Genomic DNA, 20808 nt, shown 5'->3' with positions numbered 1-20808 from the left:
ATAAATGTTTCAGTGCAGGAATATATCTTTCTTCGCTTTTGAGATTGCATCTACACTTGAGATTATTTGGTTAAAAGGGAAAACCAGAACTAAAGTGGAAGTTAAATTTGTCTTAATCAAGTTATCCTTAAGTCTATTAAAATATAGATTCCCTTGAACTACTGATTTCATACGTAGAATTTATTCAGTGCAATTTATATTTAATTTCTGATTTAAAACTTTGTATTACTTTTTTTTACATCAGTGGGATAATTGGATTCCAGAATTCACTGTAAAATTCTTTGCAATACAGAATTATATTTTAAAATTGATTTTGTACTTGTTATGCTGGCTTCTTCCTGACCAGTCTTTCTTACTGGACACCTAAAGAATCAATACGTTTCCTGTTTTGGTTCCTAAGGTACATTATTTTCACTATTTTCTAAGGTTATACAGGTAATATATTCATTTAACAGAATAAAGGTTCCTGTAACAGGTATAGCTAAAATGATGCCTTGATTTTCCTCAACATAAAAGAAGCCCAAAAACGTAACTGATGTCTCACAGTGAAATATAACACTGAGCCAAGTCTTCTCAATGAGCTCATCTCTCCAAGTACATCAACTCTCAGCAGCCTCTATTTCTACTATTTTATTTGTCACAGTTGCTGGAATTTGTTAAGTAAAATCATTCATGGGATAAACTGTAAGTACTCTCTGATTTGATAATTTGACATGACTCTGTTGATCTTGTTTCATGCATTGTCTTCTTAGATTTGTCAGGCTGGAAAAATACGAAAAAAGCCCCAGACAGCTTAAGAGTTGACAAGTGAACCACGGCAATTTATGCCCTCTTGGCACATGCATATACTTCATGCACTTCATGGGATTTTCTCTTTTTTTTTTTAACTTCAACCTGTCAACCAAATGCCCAACTATGCCTTTGTAGTCAGAAGTCTGGTTTGGTGTTTTGGGTTTTTTTCCCCCAGTGGATGATAGACAAAAAAGTTCGCTACTTCTGTGGCAAATAAATTACCCTTCTGGTAACAAATGAAATAGCATCTTACTGTATAAATATAGTTGTGTATCACTGAGAATATGCATACAATAACTTTATCATAGACTATAATTTCAGATAAAACCCATAATAAACCCTAAGGAAATCTACCAAAACAGTCACACAAAACTCACTCAACTGGAACTTCTCTTGCCAATTTTCAGACACATTTACAAACATGTTTGTGGCAGCACTAACACCTTTTAGGCAAATCAAAAAGGAATGGTCATTGTTATGTCAAGCTTGGAGTTTCAAGCTGATACTTAAAGGAATCTGTTACGATGACAATAAGATATTTTCTTCATTAGTCAAATGCAACTACCAGATTTCACCCTACTGTAACCTTGTCCTGTTGGATTTACCATATTACTCTGGATAATTCACCAAACTTTCTCGGCATCCACTTAACGGCAAGTACTAGCTGCTGCATGCACCTACCGCTTCCTACACTGACTGTGACATTACCTATGCTTCAGCATGTGCAACCATGTAGTATTGTCCAGATAGTCTTTTTACCATACTTACAAAAGTACAGGTAAGGGATGAAAAGCTGTAAAAGCGAATCCAAGCTAGGATTTCTTAACATTTAATGCCTGCAGTAATTTTACTCAGTTATTCAAGCTTTTACCCTAGCTTTCACCCAATGATTGGCCCAAAAGAAAGCTTTGGAGAAATGAAACTTGCTTTATAAGCAAGAGAACTGAGTCTAGTATGGCCTGAAAATGTATGGGTGGGTTTTGGGGGGTTTTAGAGGGGAATTTTTTTTTTTTTTTTTAAGAGATGGAATGATTTATTGTAAAATTATGTAATTCTACTTCCACATACTCTTAAAGAAACCAGATCAAATAGACCAAACAATACTATTAAATGCTCAACTTATTTAATTATGTATATTACTTATTTCTATTACTAAATCTTCAGATTTGGCAGTGTTAACTTAGTATCTCCAGTATAGCATCACAATATGTGTCTGTAATGCATATTCATTCATCACGGAGAGGTACAGCACTGTAATCAGAAAATCTGCTATATTAAATGCAGTTGAACTGTTCGACTCCCAGAAGAACTATACCAATTCACAATGGTATTATTTACAGCAGAATTTGATTAAGTTAATTTTGTAATTTAAACTAGTACAGAAAGCCAATGCAAATCCTAACTCATGCGCATTAGGGATAAATTCACACCTGAATGCTAATTTGGATTGCGTATTGGATAATTGCAATTGTGTATTGTAAACTCCTTTGAACTCCTTTAGTGTAATGCTATAAGCCAGTGGTTCTCAAACTGTATTAAGGGGGAAATGGTAGTTCACAAGTCTATGGCAAGTAGTCCATAAATCGTAGAAAGGAGGAGTTAGGTGGCTAGCCAAAGATTTTGAAGACTTACAGCTCTGTGCTAGTACTTCCTGGTGTAGTATTTTCCCCAGACGGAGCACCGTAGCTCTGCTGTTGCACTGTTCACTCCCATATACATCATGGTTTCATCCAGTCTCTGGGGCCTGCAGCTAATTCTGATCAGAAAATTGTTTTACTTGGGCTGCAATTTATAAGCTTTTATGTGAGAACAATAAATTAGAGGCTTGAAGTGGCCTCGGGCATGGACTATTTTTCCTGGATTCGAAACAAGTTTATAGGAACATAAAGGAAGAAGGGGAAAACCTGCTGCTTATGTTTACTTACAACACTATTGGGACTCTCCATTTCAGGGATTTCTATTTGAAAAGTGCCTTTCACATTCTGCAGAATTATCTCCTTGCTTTTCATCGGGTAAGGGACTGAGGAGTAAGAGCAAGAGCTCTTTAATAACTTACTCAGCTCTATTTGTTAAAGAACTGTGAAATTAGGACAGACAGATCTGACATGATTACTCTCCTGCTCACTTCACCAGGAACTCTTGTTTAAGAGGGGCAATGTCTAATAGGGGCGTATGTCTGAAATTTTTAGTTGCCAAGATCTTTTCTTAGGTGTTAGCTTATTTGTAAGTGATGACTGAAAGTAAATTAAAACTGTAAAAGATGCACTAATACTGGCCCACCATCTGATTTGGTCAAGATCTGTCAAGGAGACTAACATGCCCAAAATTTAAGGAAGACAGCTGAATGAACTTCAGTAATAAACCAGATGATTTAGGGAAAGCCTTGAGTAACTCACTTGGTTATATTCCATACATAAAAATACAGAGGATATGCACCCTGAAATTTGCTTATAATCAATAGAGATTTAATTCAGAATACTTCAATTTTCAAACAGTTTCTTTTTAAGAGAAATATTGTGTTAGAATCTTTCAGGTCTTTACTTGGAAAATATTGGGAATGACCCCTAAAAAAATCAATCATCATTCTGTTTCAGTGGTTAGCAGATACTTGTTGTATTTTTTGAATGAGTGCAAAAGATTTATGGGAGTTATTAAAATTGCAATGTTAACCCAGTTATTCAAATCAAATGTGATAAAATTATTCAGCCTAAAATAGGAACTTTTTAAAATTTAATATTTGGAGTCCATGAGGAGATTGTAAATGCACTGCACTGCATACATCAATCACATGAAAGTTTTAAATAAAGTAGATATTGTAAAACCCCTGAATATTAAGTTCAATGCTAATTTCCTTAAGAGTATTAAAGCCATAGACAGATAATGCATGGCATGGTAATAGATGAAGCATTTCTGGGAAATAAGGCCTTAAACAAGCTTGGAGTACCCCGTGACCATGGCAAGCAAAAGATGAGCTCATCAGTTTCATTATTAATTCATTTCTAAGAACACAACTGTGCTCATGTAAGACCTGACAAAACAGCATGACCATTAATTTTGCAAACCAAAGTCTGTCTGCACCATGCAACACAGCAGGCAAAATTCAGCTGCAACAGAGTACCTCTATCTGCTACATGCAAGTCAATTACTACCCATTGGTATACAATTCTTTCAACAGCAATGCAGTATTAAAGGCAGATTAAAATATTCTGGAGTGGAAAAAAATTATTAAACAGTGAATCAGAAGTAAGAAACTGTAAAACCAGCTGTTAAAACAAAAGCTGGTGGTAAATGCAGTTGAAGAAAGGGTATACGTTTCCCACATAGTAAATAAAGAAATGCTATGTTCCTCTCCACATTAGAACTCCTTTACTTTTCAGCGTGAAAGATCTACCCTTCTGTCAACATGGAAAATCCAGTTAAACTTTGTGGCGACAGCAGGAGTGTGAGATACCACGCAGAGTATTTGCCCTATTTCCTCAGATTACATGGTTAGCAATTTGCTGGGAAGACATAGATTTGTGAAATTAGTATTTTAAGTGCATTTTTCATCTATGAATCTTGCTTCCTTATTTCAAATTTCATGCAGGATATCTGGGAGAAGGAGTTCCAGGAAGCATGTAAAATGCTGCAAGGGATGCCCAGGGGTTTTACAGACGTAGCATAGTAATCCGTCATTTGGGTTGGGGAGTGAATTACAATTACTCCACAGGAACAGCATTTCTGAAGGAAAAATACTGCAAAAAATACTTCAAGAGGAAGTTCACCCTTTGTCTTCTCTCATGGGAAGCAGACCCGAAAAGTCACGAAAAAGGCTCTCAAATTCCAAACTAACATGGCAGTACGATATGGAAATGCATCTGGCACCTTTCCGACTGTTACTCTCCACGAAGGCTGTAAACTGTCATAAAGACAGCTTCCTTGGCTCCCCAGTGTAGAAAAATCAATGAATATTGTAAGAGCAGTTTATTGAATGTATGTCAAGACTTCCTGAGTCAGAACATTTTATGGTATAATGGAAAGATATGATCAATGGCACTTCAATAAATCATAGCTATCAAAGTAGCTAAAATCAAGGGAGAGACCATGCATAGTTAAAAACAGCAGAAGACCCTCCCTTCAGTTTTGGACCAAACAAATCTCAGCCACATTACATAACTGAACAATGGAACATTATTAACATTGGAAAAAATATTTTTCAGCAAATTTATATCCTAAAAATGACAGCTAGCCACAGCAAGATACTCCTGAGAACTGAACCTCATCATCATCATCTGTGGATGATGAACTAGCCTGAACTGTTTTAATGCAGCCAGTCTTATACATCAATACAGTATTTCTTGAAGGGCCATGTAAGCCACAGAATATAAATGTTCAATTTAAAAATAATTTTTAGACATTAGTATTCCAAAGAAAAAAGTCCAGCTGTATCCTGAGGTAGTTGTGTCTTTCTCAGTCTGCGAACAGAAAGAAGTAACTAAATCTCAAAGTTTCAGCAGCCTACACCAGGAAAGATTTAAGACTTCAAAGTATGGTAACGTTGTCCCATGTGTCCTTGCTTTTTACCTCAGCTGGGAATAAACAAATTACCAAAGTAACAGGAGGAGGTAGAACATTTGACTCTGCCTTTGAGGATCAAAGGTACTGTCCGAGCTTTATCTAACCTCTGCCTTCATCACTGAATCACAAGATAGGAGCACAGAGTAATTTAGGTTAGAAGAGATCTCAGGAGGTCGTCTGTTCCCACACCCCACCCACAGCAGGGCCAACTTTAATGTCGGATCAGGTTGTTCAGGGCCTTGTCCAGTCAAGTTTTGAATGCCCTCCCAGCACATCCAAGGACATTTAAAAACACACAGCAATACCAACAATTGAACTTTGCTAGCCTCTGTTCCTTGTTGGGACAGTGATGCAATGAATAAAATTAATTACTACTGGGGTTTTTGTTGGTTTGGGGGTATTTTCTTGGCGGGGGGAGAGTTGGTTTTTTTCTTGGGGGGGGAGAGAGTTGGTTTTTTTGTTTGTTTGTTTTCCAAATTCTGGCATGAAAAATAAATGCATCTCATTAGTTCAATACCATTCCTGTTAAAAAAATTGCTTCAAGTTGCTTTTCTCTGGTTCTAGGTCATGTCACGTTACTGTGGATTGTCAGCAGAGCTAACTTTAAAATATCTTATCCCATCATGTGGGTATACTCTTAAGTATGAGCTTTGGTATGTATGCATTGTTTTTATATACCAGAAACATTTATCCCACATTAGTATTTCTAGCCTTGATCAACAAAAAATTAGAAGTGTGATAAACTCTATGCCCGTTAACAAACAAAAATTCTAATGAACATAGATGAGACCAACACAACCAACTTTCCTAACACACCTTTGCACAATTGTGGCATGTGGCATGACAGAAAATTTCAGCAGTGAGCCACACAATGTAATGTATGTACTAAAATTAATGAAGGACTAAGTACTGAGAACACTGTCAATCAGCATTATGTCATGGTCCAAGAGTATATTTCTATGTGAGATGAAATATTATTTTCAATTATTGGAGTACCGTGATAAAGAATATACCATGATGAAGAGGAAACACAACTTACCTATTCATTTCTTCAAGGCAGTCTGTTGCAAAGTAGAAGCTCTTTATTTTGGGGTGGCATGCTTTGAAGGCACTATAAAAAAACCACAAAGAATAAAAAATACCTTTTCTTTCCAACAGTTTGTCTACAAATACGCAAGACTGACCTGCTCTATGATTCTTCAGCATGTTACAGGTTTCATAGGCATTTTGAATCTTCAGTCTGAATCTTGCTGGATAAACTTATAGATGGATTCCCACTGATCTGATTACACCTACATTTTCGAGCCTAACTGATACTTTGTAAAAATTTCAAAAGCCCTTGAATGACTTAGAAATATAAATCCTTTCAATAACCACTGATATTATACATCCAAAAAATTCTTGGGTGAATTTGAAAATCTTATTGAGTATATTTAAGTACATCTTAGTTGTATTCCAAAGATCAACTAAAGGAATAAGAGTTTGATCCCACCACCTCTTCTCATATATTTAGATCACTGTGTTTTGTGTCCTACTCAAAGAAGTATAGAGGGCTGCCAACTTATGTGTTAGAACTGTCTCATATCCTTATTGTAACTTTGATTCTGAAGATATATATGAATTTATCCAAATTTTATTTTATGTTAATAAATGAGGAAGAGAAGGAATATAAAGATGAATAACCAGCCAGTAATTGCATTCAACTGGAGACGACATTTAAAATACAGCACACTCAAATTCTCTTCACTTAGTCATAAGACTAAGATCTCTAGAATAAACTTAAATAAAGGAATGTTTCCTAAATTTGATACCATATATTTTTAATCCCTAATTATAATTTTCATTCAATTTGAGTTTAACAGAAGCAACATGGAAAGTTCTAGGGAATATAAGTGGCAGGTTTGCTTTGTTTGGAAGTAGATAATAATAAAGAAGTTCCTTAGATAGTCTTAACTCTTTAAATAGTCACTTCTAATTCCAGCAATTGCTTTGTCAAGTTACTCTAAAACCAACCATATCCCAGGTACTTTTCATCTCAATCTACTAATCTTTGCCATGTTTTTCCTTCAGTCAACATGAGACATTAATAGTTAATGCTTCTTCATCTTCCATCTAGCAAATAACAGAGTTGCCAATATTTAAATTTAAACCTTATGTTTATTGTTACATTATAATTCATGGTCAATTCTATATATCTCACTACTTGTTGTATTGCACAGTCTATTCTCACAGATAGCTTTTGATCCAAGAAGTCCTAGTTGTTTGGGGTTTCCCCCCTGCTTTGGTGATTTTAAATTTATGCAAAGGTTAATTTATAGAGTAAAGTTCTTTGAAAAGTGCAAGTTAAATTAGAAATCACTGGAATAGTTCTAAAAGCATATCACAACAGGTTTAACTTTATTTTAAAAGCCTGTGCTGTTTTACTTGTGCAACTAGTTGCATTGTAGTCTGTTCAGAATACCTGCACGAGACAATAATCAAGGTCAACATCTGACAGCATGGGTGATTGTAGATCACATAAACATGCTCTTTATTAATGCTTTTGTATGGTATAATCCCTAAGCTCTCCATCATTAAGCAGTTATTTGAAAACTGCTAAGAACAATAATCATATTTTTTACAAAATTTTTGTGTGAATATAATTAGAAAGGGTATTGCTATCAAGGACACCACAAACTCAGAGCATTAAAGACTATTCTTTTGATTAGTTGGCAAATGTTAAAAAAACACCACACTATAATTCATAAATTTATGTTAAAATATTGACATTTATATGGGGATTACCAGATGTAAGAATTAGACTAGGAATCATTACACATGGCATTATGAAGAACCTGTGATGCAATGCTTCCACTATTAATAGCTTAAATGTAAATGAGTGTTTATTACTATGATTTATTGCAGTTTTCAGAGACAAAAATGAAAGCTAAAGAAGCTTCACTTAGGCACACTGATTTTCTTATATATATTGTTAATACAAATGCATACAGTAACGGGCCTTCCTAACAGAAGTTCTACAGAAGAATAGGTAACAGCAGAGTTGTATTTATGTACAGTTTCCTTTTTCATGAGGTATATTAAGAGTAAGTTTACCTTTGCACAGAGGGTCATCATAAAGCATCTTAATTCCATAAAAGAAGACTTGAGAGGTATTTAAGTATTGTTTTGGCATCTGGACATTGATAATTTCAACTGCAGATCCTCATCTCCCTAGCTACTTGTATTTTGCAAATAAAAACAGTGCGTACATGGGAAATCCCGAATACGGAGGAAACTTTACTGCTGCCCACTAGATGGCATACGCTTGTTAATTAGATCTACTGAATGTTAAGATTTTAATGCAAGAGATTTTGATTATTATGTAAATATAGTTTTAAGTACACTCCGATAAAATTTATGATTTCTTTTACCTGATTAGTATAATATGATTTTACTGTCTAATATTCTTATCATCCTTAGTCTCTTACTTCTTAATGCGGAACTTTTTACTCCCCTTATGCCAGCTGACTACCAGCAACTCCAACTGCTCTAGCAAAACAGATGATATCTGTCTGTGAATAAGAAATGTGAAATAGTTTTGTGTATGTCTTTATACACACACACATATATTAGAATGGTACGTTACACATTGTTAATTACACAGTAATTAACAAATACTATACCTCCTTACAGAAGTTCCTTACAGAACTTAATTTTTAATACACAAAATAGAAAGTCATTACTAAACAAATACTCCTGCATTGTTATACTATTTAAGCATGATATGCTATTTTCACAGACGTATTTTTCGCTGCGATGTCAGCTCGCTGTTTTCGGTTGGTCTGAACTCTGTGCAACATCTCCACCTTCTAGTGTTCCATTTGCCCAACTGTCTTCCAGTTCTGAGATTTAAGTATTGGCTCGAATTGGAGAGGATTATGTGGTGGATCTAAAGATTCTAATCCTCTTGATTTATCCTGTTAGAATATCACATGATGGAGTTTCTGCTTGTAAATAGGATTATTTTCCTAGACAGGAAATTTACATACATAAAAGCATTAAAATGCCAATATTGGGGTTTCAGAGTCAACCTTTTAAAAGTCAGAATATGTCAGAGTTAGTGTGATAAACAGAACTTAAATTTAGCTCCGCTATGCTCTTGTAATGTGATACAATCTACGATTATGTATTTGAATATTACATTCTCCCAGGAACCCTACCTCAATTAAGGTACAGAGCGTGGACTTGCTAGAGAGGTGAATCAGGATTATGCAACAGATAACACTACTTTCTGTAGGACTCCTGTCTCCGTTGTTATGGAATTTGTGAATGTGTCATAAAATGCAGAAAGAGCAAGATTTTTTCCAAGGGTAAATCAGCTAAATGCTGCAGGTCTTCCTGCTTATGCAAAGGAGTTCTCATGTGCTAAGTCACAGCCAACAGAATTAATAATTGGTTACTACAGGAATGTTCCTTAATATTTTTTTGCCTGATATTCTGATAATTTACTGAAATGGTGAGCACTTACAGCTGCAATAATGTATTGTACTGTTACATATTTACATACTCTGAAGAAAACAGGTCTTTATTGATAGGAAATGGAGATCCCAATTCTGTGGAAACTTTTGTTTTAAATGTTTTGCAGTTCTGTTTCTGGGCTGCAAAACATGACAATAAATCCATCTTCATCTCCCAGAAGTGTCACAAAGATGATCATTAGGGAAGCATTTAGATACACTAGCATTAAAAACTGCAGAAAAGTCTCCAGGGAAATAATTCTAGATGTATAGAGAAATATGAATAATGCAGAAGAACGATACCTATATTTTTACATTTGGCTTGTTTTGGAGGGCCCAAAACTGGATGCAGTAATCTAGATGCGGTGTAATGAGTTCCCAGTATAAGGGAATAATCACTTGCTTCATCTGTTGGCTGCACTCCAGTTAACACAGCCCAGGAAGCTGTGAGCCTTCTTTCCTGTGGGGGCCCGCCGGTGGCTCAAGTTTGGTTTGCTGTCTACCAAAACTGTCAAGTTTCATTTCAGAAGTAGTAATAAAAATTACTGAAACTGTAGCAACCTTTAAGGTAGGACTTCATGTCTCCCTATACTATATTAATGACATTTATATAGAATTCTGACTGCACAGTTTCCATATGAAGTGCCAACAGTATGGCATGTACTCTCATAAATTTAAGACCTAGATTTGTATTAATTATGCAATGGAAATTTTCACTAGGTGGAGATTTTTGAAAGTTGAGGCAAAGCACTAGTTAACAATGATTAATTATATACATAGTTCCATTAATCTTTAATCTTGTGGATCACCTTCATCAGGGGCATTATAATTATCAGTATCTTTGAAAATAACATGATATTCATGTCATGCCACATCACACAAACTTAAATAACTACAATTTCTAATTTCTAATCATGAAGATGCAGGTGTTGCCTAAAAGCAGTGGAAAGTTTTTCAGTGTCAACGCAAGAAACCTCCTCTTGCAGGGACAAGGTCATTCTACATCCAAATATAGCCTGGAGAGCTAAACCGGTCTGAGATAATGCCATGATTGGTATAATAATCAGGGTACCTTCATTAAATGCATTAGTGAGGCAGATCATCAAACCGTACAGAATAATGCATTCAATTACTATATATTCTTGTGAAAGCTTTCTTAAGGCTATTTCATTCAATGTATACTATGGACATCAGTAACAGTGATTCTATAAAACAGCGTTCTCCATCTGACGGAATAGTGGAAAAGACAAATCTATTAATTATTCTAGTAAGACTTCAGATTCTTTTGTTCAATAAGGTTTGAACATTTCACATTGATGGCTGTGAAAATAACAGAAATTTGAGGGGAAAACCAAGCTGAGTCCCAAAATGTTCTTGGTTTTGCTTTTGAGCGAGCTGAAAGAAAACTAACACTGTGATTTTAGGTGGACTTCTTTATGCACTAACATACTAAGCGTACTTTTCAGGCAATTTTAGTTTAAAAACAAATGAACCTACCAAAAAGAAAAAAAAAAAAAAAAAGAACGAACTAGGTTTCTTTTCCACTGTCCTTAGTAACTGTCAAGGTAACTGCTTTACTAGCTTTTGCATTAACGTTAAAATGGACTCAGTCATATAGAAGTGAGTAAGAACACAACCAGATTTATATTTTCAGATTTCAAGCTTGCAATGAATTTTAGGTTACATTCCAGCACCTCCTAAATCCCCACTATTAAATGAAAAAGAGATCCTAAAGCGGAAAGAAGTAAGAAGTGATCCCGTAAAATCTGTCTTTCACTAGCTCTCTGAAAAGGAGGCAAGAAAATCCTAACTGAAATGTTTCCATCTAGTCTAGTAGAGAGAATAATGAAGTGTGAGTTAGAACTTTTCCAGAATATGCTGGGTCAAAATGGGTCACAATCATCTTAATTATATTCGTAAAAGGAATGCAGAAGAATCAAACCACAGGAAGTTGTCCCTAGGCTCACCAGAACCATCAGCTTTTCAGTGGAATCAGGCAATGGCAATCACGCTCAGGCCCATCCTCGGTAGGACAACACAGAGGAGGATAGGTAAGTGCTTTAGAAGTGTGCTTATAGAGGTTGTGGATTAGAGCTGGCTCTAACACAAGCAGGGCCCTCCATTCACATATGCTGGATATACTGAAATGTGAGCGAGTGTAACACTGGATTTACTTTCTCTGCAGTTTTCAGAGGAGCAGGTAAAATAGTGGCAAATGTAAGGTGTAGTTTTTATGATGGGGGAAATATATAAATGATAGTGCATGAAGGAAGAAATCAAAGGGAAATTCAGCTCAGGGAACAATAATGGGAATACTATTAATGTCTTCATTATACTTTTACCCCTGGACCTACCTCTTTTTGAAAGGATGCAAAGCCTGAAGGTACTCAGTTTCCAGTAGTGTGCAAAGTTTTAGTTAATCAGACCTTTTCCTGTGCATATACCCTACAGAAATTGTTCTCCAAGAAGTGTTCTGAGGAAATGTGTTCTAATGCTTCGAGCAAAGCTCTGGAAGCTATTTCTAGCTGTGCACAATGACCTTCTGTTTGATCTTGGTTAATTCACTGAAATTTGTTAAGTGTTTTATATTCTAACAAAAGGGTATTATTTTTTCCTGTATTTTTGTTCAATATCATTATTAACATCTACTCATTCCTCAGAGGAATTTATAGTGCTCAGTTCATTTTTAATTTCTATAGTAATACCCTCAGCTGAAAGGAGTAATAGAAGTATAAATTCACCATCTTCTAATTCTCAGGCAGACAGTAATAATACCTCCAGACAAGAACAAGCAATTGAAGAGGTCTGATTTTCTGATGAGTAGTCTCTATTGTAATTCATATTTTCATTAGTTTTATTGTGCACGTGTTCATAGTTGTGGGACTTGTATTCCTCAGACCAAAACTGCATTTAGTCATTGGAAAAGCGCAAGAAAAATTCAGGATGCTTAGTTATAACTAGGAAAGCTTTAGTAAGAGAGTATCTTTAATGCTATTCTATGTAGCTCCTCATGGCAGCAAGCTTTAAAAATCCAGATGCAGCATGCAGAAGACACATGCAAACAACTCAGGAGATACTGGCAAAGTGCTAGTCTCAAAGCATTAGAATTGTTCTAATTGTTTAACAGCCTGCTGTTTGACAGCTATGAATTCCAATCCCAACACTGCTTGCAAACAATTTCCGATGAGTGTCTGTTGTCAAATATGCCTTAAGGGTGGCAAAGCTTAGCATATGCTTTTTACTGGGAGCATAATGCAGTAGTAGCAATATGCACATAAACAATAATGTAATGTTCATTTTGCATATGGAACCTAAATATTTTAGCAGTTGAGAATACCACAATATTGGGTAAGTAAACTTCCTCCATAAAGGAGAAAATGGAGATTATATTCACCATCCCTTGCTATGATATTTTTAATGGTATTTCCTATGGTAATTGTTTCTTGCACACTTGATTCTTATCAAGATGACAGTACTGAACCAAAGAAAGTTTTATCTCTTGGCTAACGTATTCATTATTTTTTGCTTTACTTATTTAACTGAAGTTGTAACTGGGCTATGTGGAAAGCTGACTAAAGACTTATCCAATTCTTTGTAAGACAGTTTATGGAGTTTACATTAAGTTGTATCTTTTATAAAAACAAGAAACACTAAAGCTTAAGTGGATCTATTATGTATTATTTACAGATTTCAAGGTTTTCGGTGTAACTTCCTTCTCTGGGCCTTGCAAATTTTCAGTACTATATATAGTATACTTCCAAGAGTGATCCCTTAATTTATAAACGCAATGACACATTACTTACTGTTTCCTTCTGCATTCAGTTGCTCTATCTATTCTGAACTCAGGTAAACTAATGAATCCTTCTGCTTTTTCATCCTATCAAAAGAGAAGAGGAAGTGATGGTGAAGAAGAACATAAGAGTTAAAGAAGAGAGAAGTGAGCAGTAGCCATTTGGGTCTTACACTAAGAACAACCATTCTGAACATACTTTGCTCATAGTGTTTTTACTTAAAAAAATGTGTTTACTTCATCATACAATATCAATAACTTTTATGAAGTAACTAAACTGACAGTTTCTTAAAGGAGCTGCAGTCATCCTACTTCCCCTTTGCTGAAGATTACAGAAAACCTTTCAGCATCAAATACAGCACCTGAAATAGCATTCAAGACATCAACAACTACAGAGAAGAATTCTCAGTTTCTTCATTATATAGTCTACATTTTAAAACTGTTTTGTGGATGCCTCCTTTTAAAGTCACGATCGTGCAGACCATCTGCCCTGCTAATAATAATTGAGGAGGTTCCTACAGCGAGCTCACCAGTGATTAAATGGAAAAGTAATAACTAGAAAGTATCTCTTGTCACTTTTTGCTTCTTTTGAAGTAATTTACCAGGAAAAGCAAAGAAACGTATTAACACCAGTCAGATTTTTGAAAAGTATTAGCAAGTGTACTATGAATTATGGCTTGGCTGTGAACAACAGACTGAAAATCAGTGGGACACATAATGACTACCACCTTGCATCTAACAATGTCAAACAAACAAAATGGACAACACAAAACCTGAAGGCCTTTATCATCCACAGCCTGAAACAATACTGTTTTGGGCTGACAAGAAAATACTAAAACTGAGGATAATTATGCTAGTAAAATCGTCCTCTTGAAGAAAATGGAAAATATGTACTAAAATATCAGTAATCAAAGCAGGCAGTACACAGACAGTTTAGATCAGGCACTGAGGCTCAATGCATACAAATGGAAGAATAGCAGTCTAACGATTTTTGGCTTCTCCCCTCCATTATTTTTTCCTACATATATGCAGATTGCACAAGCGTAGGCCCAGTGGTTTTCAATAACATTTCGCCAAGAACAGCGTTTTACACATGAGAAACTGCAAACTCCAGACTAATTCAGCAAAAAGCAAGAGGAGCATCTATATAAGAATAACTTTCAGATAAAGAGATCTACAAATTCAGATTTTTCACATCTGCTTCACATAATGCTTAACTAACATGAATGATTACACTGTATACATCTCCCCACACAACTGAAACTAAGGAGAGCTGCGTGTGAACGCTGTGTTAGTCCAAATAAATAATATCTGTGGAAAAGTATTAACTACTGACGTATTCATTTCTTTAAGAGTGCCATGAACATCTGCTATTTTATTAAGCTTGGACATGGACTTTGGAGACTTTAAAAAATAATTTCAATTGAAATATTTCCAGCTAGAGTGACCCAGACCTGGCAATTAAAGTGGCAGTTCACTAATATATCCTACCATGTAGTAAAAATAGACTTTATTCGAAAGAATTACAAAGCTTAAGGTTTAATTTTGGCTTTCTCCAAACATAGAGTATACTTACATTCTGGTTTGTGTACCAGTACAAGGACGAATCCTTCAGAATAAACCAGTACTTTTTCCATTTCTGTGTGAAATAACCTTTGGCATCCTTTTTCTTCCATAGCCAGCCTTCACAATCTCCGTGCCCCAAGTCTTTGCAGGAAATCCGTCTTCTACTCCCACTCGTTAGAGAGCTCCCTGAGAATGTGACAATAGTGTGACACATCTCACTGAATGAAAGAGTGAAAGAACTATTCTTCTCAGTATAAACACCCTACTAATTTTTAATGATGATTCAATTCAAAATCCATCAAGCCAAATCCTCTCAAGTTTCAGGGAGAGGAGGTTGAATGAACAATTTCCAAATTCAACAATGCTCTGCAATTTTGGTTTCAGCATGAATACAAAATAAAAAGGGCCTGTTTTATGGAATGGTTTATTTAATCTCTAGAGGGTTCATTCCTCTTAGGGCTGCATTTTTATCTGATTAAGATGGGCATCATCATTCCAAAGTAAAACTGTATTCATTTAGCCCTCAATCTGAAACTCAGAGTATGACATAATCTGTATACGGATGTAAACACTTCTTCCGTATATCTTCTGTTACTACTTTTAGCAATAGAAGGCCTGTCAAATTCTGGGAATTTTTCAACTCAATTTTTATAGTCAATAAAAAAGAAAGATTATCCACTTCCATAAAAATGCACATGCTTACATTTCTTCCATCCTGAATTTAACTGAACAACAATATTTTAACTTTACTGCATCCTGTTTAAAGGCATAGCACCAGGAAAAGGGTTTTTTTTTGTCATTGTTATTTCAATACATCCTAATTGAAAGGCTTAAAATTTTAGTGTACCTTGTAAATATCAATAAGAACAGGGTTTTTTTCTTAATTATGATATAATTTTTTCCTGAAAAAGACTCTGTAGGAAATTTCCTTAAAATATTAGACATTTTTCTGTGAAAAATCAAGTTTATATTGCTACAAGAATTATATTTGTCCTACATCTGTGAAACAGTGAAGAAATTTAGATAACTTCAAAACACCATCCTTTGTGCTGCAACATTCCACAGCCAAGTTCTTAACATTTTGCTCTTTTTAGAATAAAATACTGTGCTGTGTCCTGGTCAGGTTTAGAAGTATTAAAAACATATAGTACAATAAAAGGAAAATTTTCATAGAAAGGAAACTAAACCAACAAATAGTACAAAAAGAGCTCACTGGCCATAGACTTTCATACAAATTTATTATGCTGTAACTATTTTTCATGTGTTCATTGTTTTAACAGTCTCAAATAGGCCATGGATAGATAAAGAAAGAGAGCAGAAGGAAATGGCAAAATATACAGATACTACCTTTTTTCTACTTAAGTCAGAGGAAATTTTACCACCGAGTCTAGCAATATTATACCTTCTAACACATTTATTTGGTATTTTAATACGGTATTTTACTTCAATGTTTACTATCACATTTAGAAATATTTGAATTAAGTTGACCTTTGGCATTTGATCCAGATCACTTATTATCAGAGAAGAAGTCTCATTTCCTAGTTTCAAAATGTTAACTCCAATAAGTTACCTTTTGACCATTTTCTGCTTTTTACCCTGAGGGAAGCGTAATGGAATGACTGTAAGGAAAAAAAAAAAAATTATGAAAAACCAATGCAGGTAATAGTAGTAACATGAAACAGCTGGCATTTGCTACCATCTCCATGGTTATCTTAGGGTCAGTTATCATAGGATCAGTTATCATAGGATCTCATTTTTGTCATTTTTCTCTTACTACTGTTATAAACATCATAAAGAAAACAACACAGTCTAAATCTGCAAATTAAAATCCCATTTTTTTCAGTTATTAATTACAATTGCAATCAAATCATTAAGGATTCTTTGCATGAATGGTTATACAGTAGTTTGAAAACTAAAGATATAAACTCATATGAATGACCTAGTAAAATGAATGATACTTGAAGTTTGTTGTAAGTATACATGAGACAGTTATACAAATATTCATTCAAAAAGAAATATCCACCACAAACATTATATAGTTAACGTGTAAAGTCATGTGAACAATGACATGTTGAAGTCACGTTCTTTAATTGTTTCCAACCATAAGAAACAATTAAGTTTGTCAGGTTGGTAGGTTGACAGAGTAACTCTGAGGAGAAAAAAGAAAAATTCTTTCTTTTGTGGCTGCATTATAAAATCATTACAGATTCTTAAGAACAACCTAAAAGTATCACATTATTTAAACCTTTTAAAAACAGCAGTACTACTCAAAAGATGCTAAGGATTTATCTCAAACATGTAAATGCTAGGGGAAAAATTACAGGTCAACATGACGAAATAGCTGCCTGATTGGTAACTGATGCTGCCATTACCAGTAGAAAAACCAGCAGACATTCACAGTGTGATAAACCAGCAGATCCAGGCAAAGAGTAGCATAGAAAGGGCCATCTTTTTAATTTTCTTGATTTTTCCTTTGTGACAGATAACACTCTGCTCAGCAGAGGCCTAGAAGAAGGGCACCTCAGTCACTGATGGGGATATCTCCATGCTACCTTAACTAGTGCTATAACTACCTTCTCCCAGAGATCATCTGACTGCTTACCCTACCTTACGGCAGCTCCTCACCATGCGGTCAAAAAGCAAACACATGCTACAAAAGGTCTTATTAACAAATGTGGTACAACATATTCAATAAGTGTTTAAATGTCACAGTATTAAAATCTAAAATAACTGAGGGTTATAATTAAAATAAAAAATATATTTAAATTAATATTTAGGAGAACAAAGGATTACAGCTTAAGCACTATAGAAAAGCAACAGCTGAAAACAGGACTCCAGCTACTGGAGATGCAAAGTTTTATTGTAAATAAAAGTGGAGGAGGGGGGAGTCGTCTTGCACATGCACAGAGCTATTTGTAACCCTTCTGCAATTTAGCCAGTTTACACTGTTGAACAGCATGAACATTTTCTAGTGACTTGCAGAAATTAGCAATTCTTGACTCCTGAGAGAGCTGACTCAGAGAACACTAGCTTTCTGTGTTCTATTTATCTCAGACTGTTCTCCCAGTCAGTCGCAGTATATGAATGCTTCACAAAAATATTGTAATTCTGACAGGTGACAAACTCTGTAAGTGTATATGCATTGTATCACCGTAAGACAGTACATATTCTCCATTTAACTTGGTAGCTGCAAATTTATCTCTTTGTTTTGAGCACTAGAGAAGACAAAGATTAATGCTTGCTCCTGTGCTATAGGAAATGTAGTAAAAAACAGTCAGACAATGAAAAACCAAAAGTAAGTCTGTGAGAAAGTATTAGATACACAGCAACATTGGGGTTTTTATTGATGTATTGCAAGCCACAGCAGCAGTGTTCTGTGGTGACTGTGACTGAAACAAGCTGTTCAGTGTTCCTTTTTTTGCACAAAGATGCATTACGACAGAGCAGGTATCTGTTTCTGAAAGAGAGATCACCAAATTTGTCCACAATTTAGGCTAAAAAAATATAGTGATGGAATAAAACCCTATAATTAAATTACAGTTTTCATATGTGATTGAATTTAAAGAACTGCAGGAAAAATGGAACAACTGCAGGATAGACACATTAGGATACTCACCAGAAACTGGTATGCATCATTCAATATAAAAGTTTTAAAAATAATAAAAATACAAGCACAACAAATCAAGGAGAGTTGAAAATATTAGCTCTTCTAATAACCTAAGTTACTTAGTCTTACTATGTTTTGTTTATGCACACATACAACGTATTTGAAGTAAGAAAACTAGAGAAAGTGAAAGGTTTGCAATACCTTGGGAATCAGTACTTAATTAGCACTGCTAACTTACAAAATGTAAGCTTCATATTCTGAGAGATAAAGGAACTACAATATAATTAACTTTGTGGTAAACACTGTAAGAAAACAGTCAGAACTTGCAACTTCAAAATGACTCAGAGTTGCTATGGGAAAAAGACAGATGATGTAAGATCATACTGTGGTTGTCAGCATTTAAGGTCTCATCTCAAAACCACAACACAAAGTAAAATGTTAAACAAAATGCACACCCTCCCACCCCAACCCAAGAAGCAGCACGCCATGGAAAAAAAAAGTGATAGCATTTAATCTGTGCTACATGAAGCTAAATTAATGAGATCTCAACATAATCACAGTGTAGTAGTAGGAGTGCTGTCACAGAATCACCAAATGAAAAGTTCTGCTATGTTTAAAAAATACCCTGGAGACTAGAGATTCCGTTACCTGTCAGGATGAAGGGAACCAAGCCTATTAATGCAAAACTGGTTGCATGTACCTCTGCTATTTTGAACCTCAGGAATTTTAAGGAAACCGGTTAACAAGTTCCAAACACAGCCATCAGTGCATTCACTAGCAAAGTGCACAAATCGTAGGGCACATAGTGCTGATTTCCTCACATTATGTGTATTAGATTATTTGCAGCACCAGGATCCCAGGGAATAGCCACAGGTCCAAGTGTTTTCCAGTGGAGGCAGCAGGCAAGGTAGGGATTGGCAGATAAGGGCAGCATATCAATAAACAGGAATGCAGGTTTTCACAAACTGCAGAAAATTTAGTCATACATCTTCCGCTATTGTCACTGGTCTTTAGCCTCACTTTGCAAATATTTGGGAGGCAGAATGACATCTGGCAACTTTCAAAAGTTATTTAGCACCTACTTCGTGAAAAAAGTGCTAAGCCAGAATGAAGAAATAGGCGTTCTATAAATGAAGGTTCTGCTGTTTGTCCTTTGTATGAAATATTTCCAAAATACTAAATAATAAAATAATATCTAGATATTTTCCATTGAAGACCTTCAAAAATCTTTGAAATCTTAATCCCATGTATCCCTATCATAGTATTCACACTATTTGAATATTTTAAGAGTTTTTAAAATTTTCTTTACTTTCAAGGCAACCTTCCCTCCAGAGGTCCCTTCCGACCTAGACATTTTCTATGATTCTCCTCCCAAAACTAGTACATACTTTAGAATACTTACTAAGGTTCCTACTAAACTTAACCAAAAGTACTGCATACACACTGACCTGCTGTGGCTGCAGTAGCCGATTTTCTGAATATGGAAATTATCCCTAGCTTTTTATTTTCAGATGTTTCATAATATAGACAAATTTCAAGGTTTGTGATATCTTAAGTATCTTTTAAAAATATGAGAACTGTTGAACTGTTGAAAAGTACATTTATAAATCATTACCTTCCTCATGGATGTGCTTCCTTGATGGTCAATGGCAGAACTTGCATATCTAGGACAGAGAGGAAGAAAGATATCAAATAACTATAGGAAAAAAAAAATCTGGATAAGTAGTGCATATACACACACAATCTATGCATTTCAAAATGTATGCTTACAGATGTAATCACGTATCAAAGTTATTTAAAATACAGCACTTAAAATGGGAGGCCCTTTGGAAACTTAACCATTTTTTTCGATGAACAGTGCTGATGTTATTAAGAAGCGCAAAACCATTCTTAATATTCTGACTTAAGAACACATAAATCATCTGAGAATATCTGGTTCTGATTCGATCACTGGCCTAAAAATACTCAACCCTGATCAGCTAAGATTCAAAAGCAACCAA

At 35.1% G+C, this 20808-nt stretch overlaps 1 protein-coding gene across 1 annotated transcript in view; it reads right to left on the bottom strand.

Annotated features, from left to right (window-relative positions):
• LOC127019517 (connector enhancer of kinase suppressor of ras 2-like) overlaps positions 1-20808 on the bottom strand; it is a 211649-nt gene that overhangs the window by 9001 nt on the left and 181840 nt on the right. Inside the window, exons 16-20 of the mRNA XM_050901586.1 lie at positions 20424-20472; positions 16772-16820; positions 15212-15387; positions 13649-13722; positions 6389-6460 (exon numbers count right to left, since the gene is read on the bottom strand). Of these exons, the coding sequence (XP_050757543.1) occupies positions 6389-6460; positions 13649-13722; positions 15212-15387; positions 16772-16820; positions 20424-20472 (420 nt within the window). The remainder of the gene's footprint in view (positions 1-6388; positions 6461-13648; positions 13723-15211; positions 15388-16771; positions 16821-20423; positions 20473-20808) is intronic.

The sequence above is a fragment of the Gymnogyps californianus genome, chromosome 9 (assembly GCF_018139145.2).
Source record: "Gymnogyps californianus isolate 813 chromosome 9, ASM1813914v2, whole genome shotgun sequence".
NCBI lineage: Eukaryota > Metazoa > Chordata > Aves > Accipitriformes > Cathartidae > Gymnogyps > Gymnogyps californianus.
Note: the sequence above shows the minus strand (reverse complement) of the source record. Positions and strands in the feature narration are given on the sequence as shown.